Source organism: Nyctereutes procyonoides, unplaced genomic scaffold (assembly GCF_905146905.1).
Source record: "Nyctereutes procyonoides isolate TBG_1078 unplaced genomic scaffold, NYPRO_anot_genome, whole genome shotgun sequence".
In the NCBI taxonomy this organism is placed as follows: domain Eukaryota; kingdom Metazoa; phylum Chordata; class Mammalia; order Carnivora; family Canidae; genus Nyctereutes; species Nyctereutes procyonoides.
Window position 1 is genome coordinate 60,550,706 of NW_026575121.1, and position 23,544 is coordinate 60,574,249.

The 23,544-nt window shown below is 57.1% G+C and overlaps 1 protein-coding gene across 10 annotated transcripts in view; it reads left to right on the plus strand.

Annotated features, from left to right (window-relative positions):
• Positions 1–23,544, plus strand: part of MCF2L (MCF.2 cell line derived transforming sequence like) — a 130,419-nt gene that overhangs the window by 97,669 nt on the left and 9,206 nt on the right. For all 10 annotated transcript variants that reach the window (XM_055335892.1, XM_055335895.1, XM_055335897.1 and 7 more), the window contains 19 exons: positions 6,989–7,108; positions 9,557–9,673; positions 10,118–10,267; positions 10,902–11,026; positions 12,122–12,236; positions 15,432–15,551; positions 15,760–15,951; positions 16,349–16,540; positions 17,024–17,183; positions 17,842–17,912; positions 18,082–18,158; positions 18,640–18,706; positions 19,332–19,447; positions 20,562–20,631; positions 21,653–21,745; positions 21,829–21,921; positions 22,090–22,215; positions 22,903–23,124; positions 23,369–23,461. In XM_055335892.1, coding sequence (XP_055191867.1) covers positions 6,989–7,108; positions 9,557–9,673; positions 10,118–10,267; positions 10,902–11,026; positions 12,122–12,236; positions 15,432–15,551; positions 15,760–15,951; positions 16,349–16,540; positions 17,024–17,183; positions 17,842–17,912; positions 18,082–18,158; positions 18,640–18,706; positions 19,332–19,447; positions 20,562–20,631; positions 21,653–21,745; positions 21,829–21,921; positions 22,090–22,215; positions 22,903–23,124; positions 23,369–23,461 — 2,319 coding nt within the window. The remainder of the gene's footprint in view (positions 1–6,988; positions 7,109–9,556; positions 9,674–10,117; positions 10,268–10,901; positions 11,027–12,121; positions 12,237–15,431; positions 15,552–15,759; positions 15,952–16,348; positions 16,541–17,023; positions 17,184–17,841; positions 17,913–18,081; positions 18,159–18,639; positions 18,707–19,331; positions 19,448–20,561; positions 20,632–21,652; positions 21,746–21,828; positions 21,922–22,089; positions 22,216–22,902; positions 23,125–23,368; positions 23,462–23,544) is intronic.

Genomic DNA, 23,544 nt, shown 5'->3' on the forward strand with positions numbered 1-23,544 from the left:
TTGGCCCAGGGCGCGATCCTGGAGACCCGGGATCGAAACCCACGTCGGGCTCCCGGTGCATGGAGCCTGCTTCTCCCTCTGCCTGTGTCTCTGCCTCTCTCTCTCTCTCTCTCTCTCTCTCTATCATAAATAAATAAAAATTTAAAAAAATAAAATAAAATCAGGAAGTGAGTCCTGGGTTGAATACCAAGACTTCCCAGTCAAGTATGTCGCTGTTTAAGAAGGTAATAGTGTTATAGTAACAACATTCTTCAAATTTAAATAATCTCTCCAGGTCTTCTACGTCTCTAGCTTGATCTAACTCATGCTCAGGCGCATCATGATGTGGTGGGCACAGGCATCAGACCCTTTGCCGTAAGGGTCACAGGTGTCTCCTCTCTGCACACATGCCTCCCCCAGGAGGGCCCCTGCCCCAGCCCTGCAGATGGCCTCTGCTCCTTGCAGCGTCCCCCCTCCCCCCTCCCACCTCCTGCTCTGGGAGGCACAGCCACTCCTGCTTACTCACCATGGGTTCCTCGAAGTTGGGTCAAGCTTATGGCAGGCACCCAGCCCCAGCCCTGGGCAAAATAGGTTCACTGTGAATGTCTCTCAAGGCCATCAGCTGCTCCTGGTTAGAAACAGGAGAGTCCCCAAATACAAGATAGTTCTTCAAGAAACAGGTAAATTATTTTTAAGAACTGAGGTAGCCTGCGAGTGAGTGCAGCCTGTGGCTGAGCCGAGTGGCCCAGAGCAGACCTGCAGGCGCCAGGGATGCAGCGCTCTCCGCCTGCCAGGGGCAATCCCAGTTTCCTTTGTCACCGATGTTATAACCAGGTGGATTTCTAAAGCATGCTGGCTCACCCTTAAAATTTTGTTTTGTGAAAATCATAACTGAAAAGTTGGTGTTTGAGATTTAATATTTACACAAATTTGTACACAATAAAAATAGAAGTTTTTAAAATCTCTTTTTTCCTATAAGCCTTGAGGTTCCCCACGACTGGTTTGGAAACCCCGGAAGTTAATATTTTTTCAGCATACTTGTCAAAAATTCTCTTTAACTCCAATTCTTTGTATTATATGAATATACTGATTACATGAATGCTCTAAAATCTGTGCATGCCTTTAGCATGTTTAAGAGTCTGGTACGTGCTGTGCTGTCCTGGGATTGGGGCGTTGGAGATATAAGTGGGGTATAAGCAGGAAGCGTCCAGCCAGGTGGGGTGCAGACAGCTGACAGACACTGGGATCGGGGTGTGATCAGAGCTGGCCAGCATGCAGGGATACGGAGGCAACGCCAGACAGTCCTGCAGGGAGGCCAGGAGGCCGCAAGCCAGGCCCTGTCGTTGTGTGCATGTGCCAACTGGGAGCCGGCTGTGGGGTGCGGCGGACGCCACAGCTCTGTGGTGGGTATGGGAGATGGGAGACAGAGCTGGCAGGCTTGTCCCCGTGCAGGAGGGCAAGGTGGGGAGAGAGCTGACCCGCTGACACGGTCACCCAGGGCTGTGAAGCCAAACTTCCAGCTTCAGCTGGAGGGGCTTTGGGGAAGCTACCACCTAGCTTCAGCAGACCAGCACCCTCTAAAGGGTTTCCACTCCTGCACAGGTACTCCCTGTGCACACCTCCCGCCCCCCCCCCAGGACCTGGGCAGCAATACACTGCAGGTGGTGTGCCAGTTCTGCGTCTCTCCAGACGTGCATGGCCGTCCGAGCGAGCTGCGGTGCTTACGTGACAGGCCATAGCAGGGGGAGGGTGCTGTGTGTAGCCGCCTGGTGTGCCAGCTCAGAAGCAGAGACTTCCTTGTTTTGAAGTGCTCTGCTTTCTGTTCGGATGCCTTCCGCTTGGCTTGGAACAGAAAAACACGGAGCCAAAGTCCAGAGCCCCTAGAATCAGGTGTGCCTGGTATCCTGAGCCAGCTCTGAGGGTGTTGGGGATGATGGGCGTGCCCGCCTGTCACCGTCCTGGTCACAGCAGGTGGACAAAGCTGCAAACATGGAGACACAGTGCCGAGGACGCAGATGAAGGCATCTTCTGGAAAATACCTAAGTGTACCATTCTAGGGCTCTGTGTTCCAGCTTAACCCAGCTGTGCATATGTGTGCACGTGCATGTGCATGTGAGCCGTTGAGGGTTTGTGGTAGTGCGTGTGTCTACTGTGAGCCAGCCTGATTTGAGCTCAGAGTGTCCCAGACCTGCTGCTGAGCAAGGGCCCAGTGGAAGGCGCTGTGAGTCTGTGTGCGGTAAGAATGTGGTTTTCACCTGTAAGGCCAGTGCCACTGTGTGTGCAGAAAATGTATAACACCAAGTGTCCAGGGGTGCAGTGTCTTTAGGTCATCCAGTTAGTATTGCACACGTGGCAAAATAACATTGCATCAAACAACTCGTGCGTTCCTACTCTGTGCTACTTACTAGAGTCTGAGCATGAAGTGCTGAGCGCTGATGGAGGTGAGGACTGGAGCAGTGTGAGCACCAGGAGGGCTTCCCCATGGAGGTGATGCTGGATGAGTGTCAGAGGGGGAGGGGGAGTTGTCTAGCAGAGAGAGGATGATGAGCAAACCCCTTGGGGTATGAGCAGAGGCAGGAGGCCTGGGGGTGCAGGGGGTGAGAGACGGTTAGCAGGCGGTGACATGTCCTGCTCCAGCCTCACCCAGGAGTTGGGAGCAGGGTGGGTTGTGCACAGCAGCCACTTGGGAGGTCCAGCCCTGACCAAGGCATGGCCAGCCTTCTCAGAACCAGTTTGCTTAGTGCCCAAGTACTTAGGCAGTTTAGAGGAAGTGGACATGGCATGCTGAGCAGGCAGTAGCCAGAGGGGACAGGGCTGTGCGTACACTCGCCCTATGTTGTGGTCACCATGCTTCAGGGAGAAGGGACCAGGTCGCTCACATGGGGCAAGGTGGCTGGAGGTTGTCAGCCCTGCACACCAGTTGGTAGGTCCCGGCACGCCAGCGGGTGGGGGTGCCAGTCCACACAGAGTGTTCCAGAAGGGAAGGTGGGCATCCCACAGCGCACCACTGAGAGTACTCTGTATCATGCGAGGCCTTCCTGCAAGTCACACCCTTCCTGTGGATTGTTCATTGAAGTGTCTGTTTCTTCCTTTTTTTTTTAAGATTTTTATTTATTTATTCTTTATTTTTAAGATTTTATTTATTTATTAATGAGAGACACACAGAGAAAGAGACAGAGACACAGGCAGAGGGAGAAACAGGCTCCATGCAGGGAGCCTGACGTGGGACTCAATCCCAGGACTCCAGGATCACGCCCTGGACTGAAGGCAGCGCTAAACCGCTGAGCCACCCGGGCTGCCTGAAGTCTGTTTCTTCCTGGTGTTTGTAACGGTCCCTGACACCTACTGAGGGGGTTGTTAGAGGCCGCGTCCTGAGCCCCTGCATCTGGGCCTCATGGCCAGGGCTGCGGGAGGCCTGTGCTTACCGCCGACCTGCAGAGTCACGCCCTCCTGCACAGTCACACCCTGGGGTACTTAGTGCACAGTGTGTGCTGGATTTTTGGCCATCATCAGCCAGACTGAGCTGCTCCATCTTCTGGTTACCTGTGTGATGCCAGGCTGGAAACAGGTGACTCTGAGAACCTGGGGACAGTTTTCAAACAGCGGTCCCCAGGCCCTGGGTTCCGGAGGCTCCAGCATGTCCGGCAGTGTTGGTTGTATGTTTGGACACACACGGTCCTCTGGGATGTTTGTCCAGAAACCACGTCACTCCCCATCTCGAGATGACATTTCTGTGGCCTTTGCATTGTGCGCACTCCCATGGCGCAGGGTAAACCAGATCACTGGACATGGAACCTGTTCCAGCCCCTCTGGGGTCGCCGAGGAGATTTGTAGCCCTCATCCCAAATCCTCCTTCCACTTACCTGTTTGTGAAATGACACTTTTGGAAGATGCAGGAAGGTAAAGGCTAGGAAAGACTGGAGTGGAGAGAAGGCCAGGCAGGAAGTGTCTCCCACCTCCAGCCGCTGGCAGCCCCGCTGCCATAGACTTCATCTCAGTGGCATTTTTGGAGAACAGGGCTCAGCATCTTCTCCTAAGTCCAAACTCTCGTCCTCCCCACACACCTGCCATGAGGGGCACATGAGGGTGATAAAAACAGTAATGAAATTTAGAACCAATGACTCACTGTCGCCTCTGGAGAGAGACTTTCCTAAGGAACTTTCCTTAAATAGAGGTGGCCAGCTTCACAAGATGCTGGTGACAGGTCCATGCAGGCCCCTCGGTGACAGGTGACCCAGAACCTGTCCGCGGGGCTTCTGACCTTCAGCTCTTCCTCTGCATTCTTTCCTTTCCACTCAAAGGAGCCAAACTGCATGGGCGCCTCTGGCGGGAGTGGGGATGGGCGCCCTGCCTGGGGGGCTGCCCCAGTCACACCCCTTCGGGTGCCCAGGCCCAGCTGCCAGTGGCGAATGCAGCTGAATGGGGAGACTGTGGCCCCTGGTCACTACTGGTCAGAGCCCTGCTGCCCCTGCGGCCTTGGACATTTAGCTGGTGCCCATCCCCTGGGGTTACAGGGCTGTGCAGACGTGTCGGGGACCCTGGGGAGGGCGTGAGCCTCCTCCCACCCAGAGGCCATGGATGGCCAGGTGTGAGCATCTTCCTGGGGGCTCTGGGGATGAAGGTGGCTGCAGGCAGGGGATCCTCCAATGGGATCTCGGGGTACAGGGCCAGAGACACAGCCCAGAGTCACCAGTAGGCGGGTGGTGGCTTCAAACTCCCAATGAGGCAGGGCAAGAACATATGCAGGTGCGGCAGGCTCTGCAGGTGGCCGGGAGAGGAAGAGAATCCCCAAGGGAAGGTGAGGCATGCGCTGTGGCCCACGAGTGGGGGCGGGAGGTGGCCCCGCCAGGACGATCATCAGTCATCGGCAGCCTTGGGTCAGGTGCACATGCAGCAGAGACACAGGGATGGGAGCCACCTGCGTGAGGGCCCAGGCAGGCGCTGGGCAGGATAGGGCTGAGGTCAGGAGGCCACTGCAGGCTGGGCTCTGGACTCTGGCTCGTTTGCAGGGGGGCGGGTGGGGGAGTCTCTGGAAGTTTTGTGTAGGAGGTGTCCTGACACCACTAATACCTTGCAAGGGTCACAGTGGCTCTTCTGTGGAGAACAGACTCAGGGCCGAGGTTGGCAGGGGTGGGGTGGGGAGCTCAGTTGGTGAAGAAGGACTGGGGGGCCCGGGGTCAGGATATGGAGGGGGAGTGCACATGCTGTGGGCCCAGGAGGAAGGGGCAGGCAGGAGGGCCCTGGGTGTGGGCCCAACACTGACTGGTCCCTGGCACTGGTGAGACACCCACCTGGGTCAGCCTGATGCCCATAGGTCCAGACCTCATTCAAGGCTGTTCTCCCCACTTTTCTCCTGTTCCAGGGACTTGCTCTCACGTGGAGATGAGAGGCCCCTGGAGTTGCTCAGTGCAGGTCCAGCCTTGGGGGCTTGGGGTGAGGCCAGGGTCTCACCCGGGTGGCCCTGAGGCTGTGGGCCAGGGGGGGAGCTGTCACCGGGTCCCTGCTCCTGTGGCACCAGCTTCTCGATGGGACCCCAGGGCCCGAGGGCTGTGTCGGGTGGGCTGTCTGGGGGCATCACCTGCTTAGTGGCAGCACCCAGGCATTGACTGCTTCCTGGGAAGTGAAGCAGCCAGAGCCACGGTTCCTGGAGACCTAGGCTCCTGAGGATGTCTGCTGGGACGGGGCTGGTCAGGGGGCACAGGCCAGGCTCCCTCCCCACCAGGGCAGCTCCCTTGCCAGCACCTCGCCCTGGGGGTCATGTCCACCAGTCCTGCGCAGGGCAGGGTGGGTGTGACAGTGCTCCCAGGGGCAGCAGCCTGGGCGTCCATCTCGGTGGACAGGGGAGCAGCTGAAACTCGTGGATCTATGAGCTGCGGAGAGCACCGTGGACAGGCTGGCACCCTGGCCTGCCCTGCGGCTCTGTCAGCCCAGGCCCTGCCTATCTTTGCTGTAGATCCCGTTTTACTGCGTGTGACCCGGTCATCCAGAAACCAACCTCCGTTCCTTCAGAATGTCTTTGTAGGGTAATGGGGTCTTCCTGGGAATCAGCATCTGGAAGTGACCTGGTACCCAGGACAAGCTTTCACTAAATACCTGCCATGCCTCATTGCTGAGGCTTTGTGCAAGTGCTGTGCGTGGCTGTGCATCAAGAGAGTGCGTGGGGAAGCCTCTTTCTTGTCCCTGCTTTACACATGGGGAAACAGAGGCAAGGGCAGGCCAGTGTCTTGCCTGAGGTCCACGCCTCATACGCAGAGCCGGAGGTCAACTATACTCGTGTAACTGTGTCTATAGGCATGTGCACTGGCATGTGAGCTCACTCACTTGTCCCTGTTTGAAGAATGCTTGTGTGTGTCCATGGGGCTTTGTGTTTATTTGACCAGTGTCTGCTCCCTGGGGCTGTCCTGCATTGGTCCCCAGATGGGGCTGGAAACGACCATCCCTACCTCACAGTCTGGAGCTGGGGGTCCAAGGCATAGGTGCTGGCAGGCTGGTTCTGGGGCCGCGAGGGAGATGCTGTCCCTGCACGCAGCTTCTGGGGGCTTCTGGCAGTCCCTGGCGTTCCTTGGCTGGTGGACATGCCCCTGTCTACACATGGCATCTCCCTACGTATCCAAATGTCTCCATGAGGACCTGGCATGTTGGCTCCAGTCCCCACCAATGGCCTCACATAAACTTGGTCATTTCTGTGCAGACTTTGTCTGCAAATGTCATGTCCTGAGGGGTTGGAACTTTACGTATGAGTCTGTGGGGACGCAGCTCAGCTTCTAACAAGTGTAATATGCTGGAAACCCATGTGGCATGCTTGCACCAGCACCAGCACCGTGATGTTTCCCTTTTCTTTTAAGAGGGGAGTGATCACTAACAGAACCAGGGTCAGTGACCACATCTGTCCCAGAGGGACGTCCTCACAGTCTGCAGCACATAGTCAGTGGCAGGTGGGTGAGGACCCGTGACCAGTAGCACGTCTGTCCATGGCATGTCTGCCCACGGCCCTCCTGTCCTCTTACAGGCATCCTTTCCAGCAAACCTGCAGCTCGTCCTTGTCCTGCGTCCGACAGGGTTTTTCCAACGGGCTCTCTCTGACCTCGCTTTCAAATTCAATAGAGATGACCTTAAGATGAAGGTGCCGGTGAGTACACCCTGCCCCAGCTCGAGGGTGGAAATGCGATCTGGACCCCTGCGCCATCAGGGAGACTCTGAGGGCCCAGCCCCAGCACAGCAGGTGCACCCATCACACAGAGCAGCTCCGGCTGGAGCTGCTCATCCTCCTAATGCTGCCCAAAGCAGCAGGGTCCTTCCCTCCTTCACATTCCCCAGGGAGCGTCCACACTGTGGAGGTGCAGGCGCTTCATGAGAGCTGCGAGCCTAGAACATTCTGACTGAGTGAGGGTCAGGCCAAGGAACAAGAGAACCCAATGGGCCTCCTCATGAGGAATAGCCAGGCTCAGCTGGTGTTGGGTCAAGACAGGGCCAGGGGAGTGGGTGCCAGTGTTCCTGGGCCTGCAGGGTGGGTGGCCCCTGCATCATCTCCTCACCCTAGCAGCACGTGCAGCCTGCCACCAGCCACTGCCCTTGAGGAAACAAGGCCACACAGGGTCCCTTCCACCTGTGTGCCCAGGAAGCCTGTGTCCCGTGACGTCTGCTTGCCAGCCCATGTCTCACCAGCTACGGGAGCAGCACCGGGCCTGGACCACCAGGCAGCCTGCCCCCCAGGTGCATTTGTTCTCCAGGAAATCACCCCTCTGTTGCAAGGAGGACGAGAACATACGGGGCCAGCCCCCAGGCACCTTGGTGGTGGTTGTCTGAGTCTTTCCTGCTCCTCAGTGTACAGGATAGCAGGCACTCTGTGTGGCCAGGGGCCGTGAGTGAGGCGTCACCGGGCCTTGTGGGCAGGTGGCACTCAATAGCCCCAAACCATGGGCTTTGGGGTCATGGGGGACACCGGTGCACTCACTGTGTTTGCAGCACCGGACGCCTTCACTTCTGATGACCCATGTCCTGGGAGCAGGTCAGGAAAAAACTGCAGACATGCCGGCCAGAGGCGAGGGTCCAGCACTAAAACCACCAATGCCTGGCCTCCTCCTCCGACGGCCACGTCACGACACCCACATGTCCTGCCTTCCCTACTCTGGGCCAGGGAACCTCGATAACTAACGATGGGTCTCAACACAGACATGTGGGAGGAAAGCAGACGGGCCTGTCCTAAGGGCGGCAGTGCGCCCTACGGATGGCACTCTTGGCCCAAATCAGTGAGTTCTCAAAAATCATCACTGAGTCTTCAGCTCACTGACCCATTTTAGATACCTCTTTAAAGTTGTAGAAAAATCCTCTCAAGAATGCCATTGTTAAAATGCTCACTTTAGCAAAATGTCACGTTTCGGTGCTGTGTGCAGACCTTGTGGAGAACAGGAAAGGTCAAGAGAAACGGTCTCTGCACCGTTTCTCTAGTTAGTTGTACACGAAGCACACGCAGGGTTTAGCTGAGATGCAGAAGTCACAAGGCAGGTGACATAGATGCTCTCATGGCCCAGCCGGTCAGTCTTCCGCCATCCGGGTCATGAGACAGGGTTACCTAGACACACATGGGGGTTATGTGAGAGGAGCAGAGAGTCCTGTGTGCTGAGACCTGCTGTCCACCTCCAGGGACACCTCAGCCTCTTGCATGGTGGTCATGCCTTTGGGATCTCAGCAGCCTGTGGACAGTTTGGGCTGTGTTATCCTCTGGAGGGGGAGGTGTGTTCAGCGGGACCACCACACCGTGACCATCAGAAACGTCTCCCGATTTGCCAGGTGTCTCCTTGGTGGTTCTGCACCGAGAACCCCAGCGAGAACCCCCAGGTTAAAACTCACATGGCGTTCAGTAAACACAGGATGGTGTCTGATAACATTTGGCCTGTTTTGCTGTATCTGTGTGACCTCTTACAGGCAAAGGCTGTATCTTTATCCAAAACTCGTGGACAGAATGTCCCCCAAAGGGCAAGAAAAATAGACACGTTGTCCCTGTGGCACTGTGTCCCACAGAAGGGCACGACCTGACTCCAGTGTTACATCAGTGACCCCACTCTGACTCGAAGCTGTCTTCTGTCGTGTGAGAGGGCTGCTCAGTTCCCACCAGGAACTCCCCTTGCCAGGGAGCTGAGAGTCCCCATCAGGTTCGAATGCCTTCCTTTGACGCTGAGACGGGTCATTTTTTTTTTTATTATTCATGAGAAACAGAGAGAGAGAGAGGCAGAGACACAGGCAGAGGGAGAAGCAGGCTCCCTGCAGTGAGCCCGACGTGGGACTCGATCCCAGGTCTCCAGGATCATGGCCTGGGTTCAAGGCAGGCGCTAAACTGCTGAGCCACCCAGGCTGCCCTCTGAGACGGGTCATTATGGGCCCGTTTCACGTGGAGGCACAGAGAGAATGAGCAACTTTGCCTAACATCCACCAGCCCGGACATGGTGGGGCTGGGATCTCAGCCTGGGACCCCCACCAGCGCCTCCCAGCCCTGCTACCACCATCACTGACCAGGGGAGAGCATTGCTCCCTGGCCACTGGGCGGTCTCATTATGGGGCGGCTTCCTTCTTCCTCTAGGTCATAATGCTGAGCTCAGTACCAGAACTACACGGTTACATCGACAAGTCCCAGCTGACCGAGGACCTGGGTGGGACCCTGGATTACTGCCACACCAGGTGGCTGTGTCACCGCACTGTGAGTCCTGCTGCCTCCCACACGCGGCTGCTGGTGCTGGGCCGTGGGTCTCCTTCACCCCCACATTATTGGTTGAATAGCTTCTGCATGACGATGCTGTCTTTTCCAAAGACATGTTCCCAATAACCTCAGTGTCTTCCCGAGAATGAGGAGATGGTCTCAGTGGACTGTCATCTGAAGAAACAACATAAATAATAAGTTTGGGAGTGGTTTTCTCTGTTTTTTTCTGAATCGGGGAGAGACAGGCACAGGATGACTCCAGCGGGTAGGAACCTACATAGTGTCTGGTACGTGTCTGAGGTCAAGAGGCTCAGAGACCACCCCACCAATGGCCCCACGCCCTCCCCGAGATGCCCATGCGCTCTGCCCCAGACACCGGCTTTCAAGGCAGCAGGAGGGGGTGTGCACGCACAGCTCGGTGATGCTGTTCTTCTTCTTCCCAAGGCAATTGAAAGTTTCGCCCTCATGGTCAAGCAGACAGCTCAGATGCTACAGTCCTTCGGGACTGAGCTGGCCGAAACGGAGCTGCCCAACGACGTGCAGTCCACAAGCTCGGTGCTCTGCGCACACACAGAGAAGAAGGACAAAGCAAAGGTACACGTGGTTTCTGTGTGAGGTGATGAAGGGTAAGAAGCCTGGTGAGCATCCGGCAGGACAGAACAGAGGCCATTTCAATGATGCATTTTGTGCCAGTGAGCCGGGCGAGCTCTCTGAGAGCCCAAATGTGCTCCTTCCTAGAAGCGGCTCAGGGTCGGTGGGCCAGAGTGCAGCAGGGGCCAGCAGCCTCCCTCTGAGCGGGCTCCTTCCCTGTCCCTGACCTGCCCCTGGCCAGACACTTCTGCTTTACTAGCATGAGCAAGGCAGGATATCTGCCCTGGTTCCCAGACAGCAGGTGGGAGTCTGACATCTGTAAGCCAGCCCCCATCACTCCCAGGGAGCCTTGCTGGGTGGGCCATGATCCCCTCTCTGGTGGTCCTCAGGGGTGGCCACACCCAAGACACCTTCAATCCCTTTGCTCCTGGCAGTGAGGATGCCTCAGAAGCAGGCACGTAGAGGTCCAGTTTCCTGTTACTCTCTTACCTCATCCTGCTGCCCCCAAGTGACCCATCAATCATGCTGGCCATGCCCTGGCCACAGCCAGAGGGTCTTCGCATACCTGCCGCCCTTCAGCAGCTCTAGGGGAGATGCGGGAGTGAGCCTGGGTGCACGCGCCATGCTATCCCCGCAGGAGGACATGAGGTTGGCATTGGATGAGGGGCAGAGCATCCTGGAGAACATCAGGGAGCCTCTGGCCAAGAGTGGGGAGCAGAGCCTGAACCAGGATGAGCTGGACAACCAGACCACTGTGCAGAGGTAAGGGCCCAGGCTGGGGGCGGAGCAACATGCAGCCTGCTGAGGACAGAGCAGCAGATGACACACAGGCCCCCATCTCCTCGTCCTAACGGGAAACAAGGGGACCACTTTCCATACTGCCGACATGCTTTTCTTCCAAACCCTAAAGAAAGCAGCTGTTCTGGGGAGGAGGAGTTCTCAGAGTGCTCGTTCTTTTTTGCAAGCGTGGGGGATTAAATGTCCAGGTGCTGGTGCTGACAAGACATTGCCAGGCCCTCGCCCATCCCACCCTCCTCTCTCTGCCCACCTGGCTGGCTTGTGCCCTTGAGACCCAGGGCTTCTCTCCTTCGCTGTGAAGGGGACGGGGTTCACATCCTCCTTGGGCCTCAGTTGCCCAACAGTGCCATGACAGGGGCTGCTGTACCCCAACACCCTTGGCATCCTGGAATGGCTGCAGCTGCACACATAGACCAGGTCCTCACTCAAGGAGGAGGTGGGCATAGGAGCCGAGCAGCCAGACGGCCTGTTGATGGCACCCAGTCCACCACAGACTGACTCAGGCGCAGACCCAGATGGGTTCTTAAGCTCTCCCCTCTTGGCCGCAGTGCACACAACAGGAGGCAGATGTTCTATGCCGGTTATGCGGGGCAGCCTCAGGGGGACACGGGTCCATGCAGATGTGAATTCACGAATGAAGGACGGGGAGCTAACCCCAGCACTGACGGAGTGACACACGTGGGTCTCGGGCATGGCTACTGGCCTGGGAGCCGGGTCAGTGGATGGTGGCAGCTCACTGCACCCTTCATCCCCAAACCAAATCTAGTAGGGAGAAGCCCAGACTGTGGCCCTCTCAACCTTGTAACACATTCAGCCCAGCCCTGTGCCATGTGGCTCCTGGGGGGCGCTGGGGGGCCCCAGGAAAGAGGTGTGGGTGCAGCGACCCCAGCCAGGAACGCCCCCCCGCTCTACCTCTGAGATGCCTGTCCCTCTGGGACGGCTGGCCCTGCAAATCCCACGTCCAGGGCCGAGAGAGATGGCAAGGGTGCCGGCGGGCAGCTGGAGACGGAGCCCACGCCCTAGTCACCACGCTCTCAGACAGAGCCTCTCCTCCTCCAGGCTCCTGGCCCAGCTGAACGAGACCGAGGCTGCCTTCGATGAGTTCTGGGCAAAGCACCAGCAGAAGCTCCAGCAGTGTCTGCAGCTCCGGCACTTCGAGCAGGACTTCCGAGAGGTGAGCAACCACCTTGGGGGTGCCTGGTGGTGGGCACCTGGTGCTGCAGCCACAGGAGGCCGGTAAGGTGGCCTGGATAGACCCGCCACAGCAGGCTTAGCTGCCCAGGTGATGGTCAGAAGTCTCCTCTGCCACTTGGAGCCGAAGACCCGGTGGGAACAGACCTTGAAACATGTGGCAAGTGAGTCACTGCACGTGGCAGGTGACACTCTGTGTTAGCGGAGCATGCTTCCCTCTGCCTTCCTTGTGGATGAGCCAGGAGCCATCCGTATGCTCCCTCATCCAGTATGCACTTATCCTGTGCCTGCTGCATGCTTGAAATCAGCCAGCCCACTCAGATCGGGTAGCACAGGGCTGGCGGGAGCGACATGCTGCCGTCTGTTCATGGTCAGCGACAGGACTCAGCAGAACCCCTGGGTCATTTATTTATGTGGAGTAAACACATTGAGCCGCCCTTATGGCCTTGTCCCCCGCAGAAAATTTTCCTGTCCCTCTGGTCCAGGCGGCGGGTAGGGGGATCTCACGTTCCCCAGAAATAAGTAACTACCCCAAGTCCAGCACTAAAGCTGTGGCAAGGCCGAGTGTAAGGTGAGCAGAACCCACTGTTCCGACCCCCCAGTCCTGAAATGTCAGCTTCTGGGAAACAGGATTGGTTCAGTGGCACTGATGGAGCTCACTTGGGGGCGCTCTCTGATTGGGACCAGAGAGGTGACCCCAGCCAAGCAGCATGAACAGCACGTGTGGGAGCAGATGGAGAACACAGTCCCGCTGGAGAGGCTGAGGAAGCCTCCCCGACAGACAAGTATGGGGGTGGTCGTAGATCTGCCTGCAGCTGTGAAATTATCCAGCCTGACTTCAACGTGCCCTGCAGCCTGTGGCTGCAGAGCCTCATCTGCAAACCCTCTCAGGGTCGCGGTTCAAACAGCGATGCAGTTAGGACACGGAATATCTCATCCCAACACAGACCCCGTTCTCTCCTCTAGACACGCCTCCCTCCCCCCCCTCTCCACCTGAGCCCCATCCCCTCCCTCTCCCCTCCTGAACCCCATCCCTTCCCACTCCCCTCCCCAACTCCATCCCCTCCACCTCACCCCTCCAGAGCCCCATCCCCTCCCATTCTTCCCTCCCGAGTGCACATTCCCTCCCACTCACCCCCCTGCTGAACCCCTGATCTCTCTGTTTCCATACGCTATCTTTTCAAGAATGTTCTAGAAATGGTGTCATGCATACTTACCTTCTGGGCCTGACCCTTCACACAGCAGAATGGATGCAAGTGTTTCAGGTTCACACCTGTGACCGCTGAGTGGTTAGTGCCTGGGGGTTGGGGCATGCCAGTTTAACCTGGCACCTATTGAAGGACACCTGCGCTGTTCCCTGTTTCCAGGACTTTTCTACCATAAAGAAGCTGTTATAAACATTCACATGCAGCTTTTTGTGTGAATATAGCTGTCGTTTCTCTGAGGTCGGTGCTCAGGAGAACAGTCGTGGGTCCTGGTCACCGCACGTTTAGCCTCCTGAGAAGCTGCTGCTCTGTTCCCGGAGCACCTGCCCCTCTGTGCGCCCAGCAGCATGCCCGCACGGCACCTGGCGGTGTGCTTACCTGACACAGTGCTCACGGGCGTGTGGTGCCAGCTAGCTGTGGCTCCACTCTGCGTCTCCCTTGCAACATATGCTGCGGAGTAGCCTTCCTGGCTCACTGGTCATCAGTTTGTGCTCTGGGTAAAACGTCTCTACTTCCATGGTTACCTGTTTTCTGACCAAATTGTCTTGGTTTTGGTTTTGGTTCTTCACCACTGGGACTGGGAGTTCCCTACATATGAGGTCCTGGTCTCGGTCAGATGCATGGCTGAAACATCTCTTCCTCACTGCCCCTGGCCTCTTCATCTGCACGTAGAGCTCTGCACACAGGAAGGTGTTCGTTTTGGTAAAGTCCAGTTTATCAACTTTTTCTTGTAAGGATCATGTTTTTGGCACGATCCTATATCCTGGATCCCAGCTATGTTCTCCCAGGCTTTTCTTCCTAAAAGCTTTGTAGTTTTACGTTTAAGTCCATGATCCACTTTGAGCTAACTTTGTGTGGGGTGAGAATCGGGTCATGGTTCAGTGTTTAGTCTCTGGGTGTCCAGGGGCCCTGGCCGCACTCACTCGTCAGAAAGGCTCTTCCTTCTCTGTTGGGCTGCTTTTCCCCTTTGCTCAGAAATCAGTGGGGCAGACGTGTTTGGGTCTGCTTCTGGATGTGTGTCCCACTGTCAGCGCTGTGCAGCCTTACTGTGCACTTGAAATCAGTGGATCGTTCCTCCCGCCTCCTTTTCTCTCCCCAGAATCATTTTTGCGCTTCTAGTTCCTTGGCTTTTCGACATATGTTGACAACAATCTTGTCTAGATCTGCACAGTTATGCTGGAGTTTTGATAGGAACTGCATCAAACCCGTGTTTTGGGGAGAGTCAACATCTTCCCTACATTGAGTCTCACTATCAATGATTTTCTGAAGATTTTCTTCATCAGTGTTGTATGGTTTTTCAGCAAACCAGTTTACTGTGTGTTCTGTTTGGTGTACACTCAAGCATTTCATTTTTTTTTAAGATTTATTTATTTATTCATGAGAGACACAGAGAGAGACAGAGGCAGAGACACAGGCAGAGGGAGAAGGAGGCTCCATGCAGGGACTCAGTCCCGGCTCCTCAGGATCAGGCCCTGGGCCAAAGGCAGGCACTAAACCACTGAGCTTGAGGGGATCCCCCTCAAGCATTTCATTTTTAAGCAATTGTAAATATTGTTTTTAATTTTGGAATTTACATATTCATGCTCTATGTAGAAATACAGCTGATTCTTGTATGTGTATTTTGTCTCCCGAAACCTTGCTGAACTCACTGATTCCAGGAGTCATTTTGTAGAGTTTGGAAGATTTCCTGCATAGACTAGATCAAGTTGTGTACAGATGGGGACAGCCCGATTCTTCCCTTTTTCATTTGTCTTTCGTTTGTATTTTTACATATGTAGGTAGCTATTTTGCTGTTTTACACAAGCTGAGTAACAGTAATGAGAGAGGACATCCCTGCCTTGTTCCCAGTCTCAGAAGGAAAGTGCTGTACTCTGTCTCCTGTGACTACTGGCTCTGCCTCCTCCCCCCTTCCGGCTTTGGGCAGGGCCTCCCTCCCTGACATGGCCCTGCCTTCTACCCCTCTGGTATTTCAGGTCAAATCCTCCTTAGATGCACTGGCCCAGAAGATAGCCACCTTCACCGACGTGGGCAACAGCCTGGCGCACGCAGAGCACCTCCTGAAGGACCTTGCCAGCTTCGAGGAGAAGTCTAGCGTAAGGACAGTCACGTGGGTGGCTTTGGGCAGGGGACAACCCAGGGGTGGTGCTCATGGCACCCTAGGATCACCTAGGAAGGCACAGGAGTGGGGCTGTCTCTCCAGCAGGTGGGCTCCACCCACCAACCCCCAGCCATGCATCCCTCCCACGGCTTGCTCCCACGAACACGAGCGGAGCTGTGTGTCTGGGGCGGCTCTCCCCGCAGGCCTCTGTCAAGCGGGCCCACACCCTGTCCCTGGAGGGTGAGAAGCTCATTGACACCAAGCACTACGCCGTGGACTCCATACGCCCCAAGTGCCACGAGCTCCAGTACCTCTGTGACCAGTTTGCAGCCGAGGTCGAGAGGAGGAGGGGGCTTCTCAGCAAGTCCCTGGAGCTGCATGGCCTCTTGGAAGCAGTAAGACCCCCACCCCTACCCTCCTGGTCCCGCCTGGCCTGCTCCTTCCACATGGACCGAAGTCAGTGGCTGGAAGCTGGCCCCCACGCTGCTGTCTGTGGGCCTTTCTCAAGGCCCAGCCACTCACAGCTGGCCGTGTTGTAGAATTCATTTTGCCGCCTCTGACATTCTTTCCAAGGGCCACACCTAGCATGCGGCTCATTTCCTGTACTTCCTCTGGGTGAACGAGTCTGGTCCAGGGATGCAAGTGGCTTTGGGGTGCTGTGCAGCTGTGCTGTGCTGCGGAGGATCCCCAAAGCCTGGTGGCAGCAGGCCATGGGTAGGACGGCCGGCAGGGCATGGGCAGAGCACCCCTGACAATGCCGTTCTGTCCCTCTGCAACATTTCCCACGTCCAGTCTATGAAGTGGTGCGATGAGGGCATCTACCTGCTGGCCTCACAGCCTGTGGACAAGTGCCAGTCCCAGGATGGTGCAGAGGCCGCACTGCAGGAAATTGAGAAATTTCTGGAGACCGGTGCAGAAAATAAGATCCAGGAGCTCAATAAAATTTACCAGGACTACGAATCCATCCTCACCAAAGACCTGATGGTAAGAGGAGCCGGGGTGTGCCGATGGTGGGGAGTCACGCCTGATGAGCAGAAGGATCCCATGAGGAACTCTCAGTGCATCGTGGGTGCTCATAGGGCTCAGCTTCCCTTTCGGCACGTTCTCTCTCACAGGGCAGTCTTCCTGCCCCCAGGTCCCTTCCCTTCTTGACAGAGCAGCCACTGCTGGGGGGCCTTGTGTTCTGTGACACTGATCCCAACCCCCTGCTATTACCCAGCCATACGTCCCATCCTACCTCCAGGGGCCAGCAGACTCATGGGACTCTCATGTCCTCCCTTCCAGCTGACTCTTTCTAGCCTCACGTCCCCCATTCCAGGGGGTCCCACCTCTCCCGGCCACAGCAAGGGGGCAAGTACAGGATGGCTGCACGACAGCAGTGTCCTGGTGTCCCAAGCTCAAAGGAGAACATGCCTCTTAAACTGGTGGCATCTCTTGTTCACAAGTCCGTATGCCCTGTCCCTTCAGGAGCACGTGCAGAAGGTCTTCCAGAAACAAGAGGGCATGGAGGAGATGTTCCACCGGAGACAGGCAAGCCTGAAGAAGCTGGCAGCCAAGCAGATGAGGCCTGTGCAGCCAGTGGCGCCCCGGCCGGAGGCACTCACAAAATCACCCTGCCCCTCCCCAGGTGTGTGTGGTCACTGTTCTCTGGTCCGTGGTGGGCCCTTGTCAATTAAGTTTTATCGGCATGTGGCCAGCGAGTGCAGCCAAGAGGATATGGGCTGGACATGGGAACATCCCAAGGAGCTCTTCCCTGACTCCAGTCTCTGCTCCCAGGCTGTCTGTGTTCATGCTGTTGCCAAAATAGTTCTCCCACAGCTCCGACCACAGCCCGGAGTCCCCAGGGCCATGGCCCTTCGTGGTCTCCCCCTTAGAGGCTGAGCAGGTGGCCCTGCTGTCTCCCCAAGCCCCTTCTGTGGGTGTGTGCCTGCCAGCTGCGTCAGGGCCTTGGTGAGGGAACCAAAAGCTGGTGAGACCCCAGAAAGTCGGCCCCCACCCACCCCCGCCACAGCAGGTGGCATCTGTCAGAGGACATCTTACCCCTGGCCCAGCAGTGTCAGGCCCCGCATGTGCACTGACTTGGCACTAGCTCAGGCGGCCTTCCATCTTCCACTCACCTGTCCCCCTACCTCCTCTCTCTCCACATCACCTCTGCTTTTCTTGCCCTCCTGGGCGGGGGGCTCACTCCTGTTCCCTACAGGCAGACCCAAGCACTCCAGGACCTCTTTCCCCTCCAGACACAAGACACGAGGCCATGCCTTCCTTCTTCATTTCTTTCCAACCAGGCAGCCGGCGAGGCTCTGAGAACAGCTCTGAGGGCAGCACACTCCGGAGAGGGCCCTACAGGAGGGCCAAGGTGAGGTCGCTGTCCAGGCCACCTTCCCACGCCACCCTTATCGCCCCGCCTGTGCCATGGGTCTGGGGTTCCCTCCCCAGCAGGCAGTGCGATCAGGCTCCTTGAGTTCAGGACATGCGGCCACACCTCCTCTGAGCGCTCCACATACTGCGCGCTATTCTCTCCCCAGAGCGAAGTGAGTGAGAGCCGGCAGGGTCGGAGCAGCTCCACGGGGCATGAGGAGGAGAGCCTGGCCGTCCTGCGGAGGTGAGCGGCCCGGGTCCAGGCAGGCCCGACCCTCTCAGATCTCAGCCTTTGGCCACGGGGAGTCTGGCCGTACATGAGAGCTGACACCCAGAGTGGGTTGGATGCACTGGCGCTGTGGAGTCCATGCATGTGTGTGGGCCGTGCGCAGGTGTGCAGCGCTCCTGTCCATCTGGCAAGTCCACACCTAGAGCCAAGACAAAGCTGCTTTTCCCTAGAAAAGCCTTTTGTCCCCAGTTCCTCAGGCAGGATTTTGGGGATTTGAAATGGCTTGTGTTCCGTTTCCTGGAGCCCCCGGTGGCTGAGGGATTCACCAGAGCGGGGGACGGATGTGTAGCAGCGCCACCCGCCCCAGACTGGCTCCCCTCATGCTGCTGCCACTTCTTCCACCCCTCCTCTTCTCGCCCCCACCCTCACCCTGGGCTCTTCCATCTGTGCTCCTTCGGGCTCCAATATGTCCCTGCTGTCCGTCCCCTGCTCACAGGCATGTGATGAACGAACTCTTGGACACAGAACGGGTCTACGTGGAGGAATTGCTCTGTGTCCTGGAGGTGAGCCTGATGGTGGTGCGAGGAGGGTGTCAGCTGTACTTGGCCCCTGGTGGGAAACAGCTTATGTATGCGTCAGTGGACCGGGGACAAGGAGACACAGGCGCAGGGACAGACCTGCTCCAGCAGCGAGGAGAGCGTGGCTGACCCTGAGAGCACGGCAGGAGCAGGAGGCAGACAGGACTATATGCCGTCCTCCTGCAGGAAGCTCAGGTGGAGGCCTCGGGGACTGCCGCCGGGAAGGTAGCAGGCCTGTGGGCCCTGGAATGTTCTGGATCTTGGTCTGGTGGTGGTTACTGGGGTACAGACATTCCACTGATTGATCAAGGAGGGTACACAGATTTCCCTCCTTCATACCAGTTATCTGAATTTTAAGTGGATGGAACCCACCCCTGCCCCTCTGCCCCTAAAAATGGTGCTGTCTGTAGTTCATTCACATTGTTCAGTGGTGGTTGCCCAGGTGGTCATCTCACAAATGGCCAGTGAATTCATAAGGATGGGTTCACTTCCTAAACCCTGAGAGGTGTCACCTACCCGTTTGCAGCCCATAGAGCCTGTGACAGAGCCCATAATGGAGCCTGGCATCTTGGCAGGTGCGCCCCTTCCCAACCTCTCCCCTCCTCCACAGGGTTATGCTGCTGAGCTGGATAACCCACTCATGGCGCACCTCATGTCACCAGGCCTTCAGAACAAAAAGGACATTCTGTTTGGAAACATGGAAGAGATTTATCACTTTCATAACAGGTCAGGCCCTCCTCTGGCTGCAGCTGCTCGGTGGGGTCTTCTCTGAGGCCGCTGCCTGCAGGGAGCCGGGGCTGTGGCCAATGGGTGGAGAGCATCCCTCCTCTTCCCCAGGGGACAGGCTCCCGGGTCGGGGGGCTGCTGCAGAGCAGGGGGCTTTGGTGCGGGGCACTGGCCAGGCCATTACAGATGGCCCTTCCACCTGCTGGAAGTCCCTGGGGCTTTGAAGACGTGGGAGTGCCAATCCACTCCTGCCTGGCCAGGGTGTGCGTTTGGCACCGGGGCCACACTACCCAGCAAGGCCCGTTTCCTTCCCATGAGGCAACAGCAGACGCTCCTATCCTGCCTCTTCTCCCCTCACCAGTCCACTGTGGCCTCCTGGCTTTGGGGAAGCACTAACCACCCTTCCAAAGGGCCCACCCTGACTCCTTGTTGCCATGTGCGGGGAGCTTGTGGGAAAGGACACGAGGAGGTAGATGCAGGATATACGGGGGCCGTCAGATAGACACCACAACCGTGTGTCCTGCGAAAGCCGGGCTTGGCCCCCCACCCTCCTCCAGGCTCACGGGGGCTTCTGGGACTTCTGCATGACCCCCCTCGCCCCTTGGTCACTAGCATCATCACCCATTCGTCTGTAGGGGAGGCAGGTGAACCCCCAGAACCTCCCCCACCACAAGGTAGCCAGGCACTGTGGTCACTGCTGGTGAACCAACCTGGAGACCTGTCTCTCGAGGTGGGGTTGACCCCGGGTTCAGGGGCAGTGGGCACAGGGAGGGTCCCATCCCACAGAACCTGCAGAGTTAGGTGGGTGTGAGCACGGCTCCCAGCTGACCAGGCTCCTGTCTGCCTCTTCGTCCCTGTCCGGCCGGTAGAAAAGGAGCTGTCCCAATTTCTGCATGCACAGCAGCACCAGCAACTCAGAGGGACCCACGAAGGGGCCAGGTCTGCCTGAACCAACCCCAGGGAGTGTCGGGCATGGCTGCAGGGCCTGGCCGCAGTCCCCGACTGTCCAGACTTGGAAATAAGCATCAGCTGGAAAATGACATCTCTTCATTTGTGGTGGGTGTCTCGTCCGGCTTGCTCTTCCCCTGACCTAAGGCAAGCTTTCCCTGTCTAGAATATTCCTGAGGGAGCTGGAGGAGTACACGGACTGCCCAGAGCTGGTCGGAAGGTGTTTCCTGGAGCGGGTAAGTGTGTGCTTTGCTGTGCCTTCCTTCTGAAAATGCCACATGAAATAATCACAAAAGTATCACAGTCTCCTTCTGACCAACTGAAATCACAAAGTGCAGATGTTGCCGGTCTGCCTGAAACGGTGTGATGCTTTCCAGTTGGGCCAAAACAATACTGTTTTATCTAAAGCGCAATAACTGGTTCAGAAGAGAGAAAACCATAAAACATCAGCCACCCGTGCCGGATTTAGGAAGCATCCATCTTGCTGCACATGTTACACAGAGCCAAACATGCTTGAGCTGGCACTTGTGCATGGTCCTGCTCGGGTTACTCCCTCCCTCACAAGCGGGCAGTGACCCGTCACCTTCCTCTCCTCCCCGTTGACATGGCCAATGCACACCTGTTTCCGGGGCTGGGAGGAGCAGTGGGAGCAGGACAGGGCGATCCTCTCAGGCCTGCCTCCATACACTGCAAGCTGAGCCACATGGAACATGAGCTGAGAGGAAGTCGTTTTCATGAAATAAGATAGAGGCCCAGACACGGCATCATGAATTGGTGTTGAGAGGCAGGAAGAAGTAGTGACATTTCTGCTCTGACTCTGTCCAGCTGCTGGTGACGCTCTGGACACTGTTTGAGAATGAGGGTGAGAGAGTCAAGCTGAAGGTCAGTGGTTCTCAAAGTGGGTCCCCTGGCCAGCAGCAGCAGCATGCTGGGGTCTTCCTGGAAATGCAAGTTCCTGGGTCCCACCATACACCCGCCGCATCAGAACCTGCAGTCAGGCTCTGTAACAAACCTGCAGGCAATCTGATGCACACGCACATCTGAGCACCAAGCTCTGCAGGTCCTTTCTTTAGAAAGTTAGCCATTAAGTTTAGTTGTTATTCTCACAGCCAAACACCAGCTTCCTGATGCTAATCTGTATGAAAGAGGTCTCAGGACCCATGTGGCCCCAAAGGGAGCCCTGCTGGGCTCATCACGTGCATCAGAGGTGGGGAGGGGAACAGGGCGCCCTGCGACGTGCTCTCTATCCCACATCAGATGGAGGAGTTCCAGATCTATGAGAAGTATTGCCAGAACAAGCCGCGCTCCGAGAGTCTCTGGCGACAGTGCTCCGACTGTCCATTCTTCCAGGTGTGTCTCAGGACCCTCCCCGGGAGAGCGCGGTCTCCCTCACTGGCGCACCTGGTCTAAACAGGAGGGTTCTGGGCTTGCAGGAATGCCAGAGGAAGCTGGACCACAAGCTCAGTCTGGACTCCTACCTGCTGAAGCCAGTTCAGAGGATCACCAAGTACCAGCTGCTGCTCAAGGTGAGGTGGCCGTGCCCGCCTGCCTCCCCACACCCTGCCACAGTGGTCTTGTCCAGATGCCAATGCTCTGGGAGCCACGCTGTGTGTCCAGAGGGTCCACATGGGCACTGGGGCTGGAGCGGAAGTTCCTGTGTCCCACGGCTGTGTGAACGCATCCTTGTCCCCCAGGAGATGCTAAAATACAGCAAGAGCTGCGAGGGGGCCGAGGACCTGCAGGAGGCGCTGAGCTCCATCCTGGGCATCCTCAAGGCTGTGAACGACTCCATGCACCTAATTGCCATCACCGGCTATGATGTAAGGCCCTCTCCATCCCACCAGCTAGCCTAGTGATTGTCTACCTGCTGTCGGGGCAGAGCTGTGCCTGGCACCGTCGTATGCACATGTGTTGCCTGCAATCTGGGGGCAACCCAGTTTCCACTTGTGTCTGGGGTGGGCTGGGGGGTTCAAAGCTCTGGGGAGTCCTCAGGCCTCCCAGGGGCATGGTGGCACTCAGGGCTGATCCATGTGTGTCGGGGTCAGGGGACAAGGGGGTGTGAAGGTCAGACTGCTTTTTCCTCATGTGTCCAAATGAAGTGAACTCACTCATTTTGTTGCTTCTCTGTAAGTCCACTTGTGTCCACCCGGCTTTTTTAACTAAGAGGCTTTGTCTTTAGAGCAGAGTTAGGTTTGCAGCAAGATGGAGGGAGGGTACAGGGCCCCCCACAGCCCTGTGCCCCCACTTACAGCCTCTCCTATTCCCCACACCCAGAGGGTGATCCTCTGCTGGTGTGTCATTACCACCCACAGCCCAGGACATGCGTCCTGTGGATTGGGACAGATACGTGATGAGGTGGGACACAGGAGTTTCCCTGCTCTACCGCCCCAACCCCTGCCCTGTCCCCACATGTCATGAGGTGGGGGCTCCAGGGGTCACGGCCCCCCAGCTGGGCTGCTTCTGCTCAGTGACATGCCCACAAGGCCCCTCGTTCATTCTGGACGTAGGGGAACCTGAGTGACCTGGGAAAGCTGCTGATGCAGGGCTCATTCAGCGTCTGGACAGACCACAAGAAGGGCCACAGCAAAGTGAAGGACCTGGCCAGGTTCAAGCCCATGCAGCGCCACCTTTTCCTGCACGAGAAGGCCGTGCTCTTCTGCAAGAAGAGGGAGGAGAATGGGGAGGGGTACGAGAAGGCCCCTTCGTACAGCTACAAGCAGTCCCTGAATGTAAGTGAAGCCGACCCTGCGGAGGACAGCAGACATCCCGCTGGATTCCAGCTGCCCCTCTTCCCGCGTACACCACCTTGGTCTGGGGTGGGAGCCCAGGAGCTCTGGTGTCCTCAGCCCCACCCCAAACCACTTGCATCACCTCGAGGGGGGCACTGACACCCTTCCAAGACAGGAGCCTGGGGGGGCGCAGGCTCCCATCCTGCTTGCTAACGAACACCCGTCTCCCTGCTCGTGCTGCCAGATGGCGGCTGTCGGCATAACCGAGAACGTGAAAGGTGACGTGAGGAAGTTTGAGATCTGGTACAACGCCAGGGAGGAGGTGTACATTGTGCAGGTAGGGCCCCGCCTTCTGCGGGCTGGGCGTCGGGGACTTGTCAGGCATCTTTTGAGAATTACCGTGCACCTGCCTCATAAGCT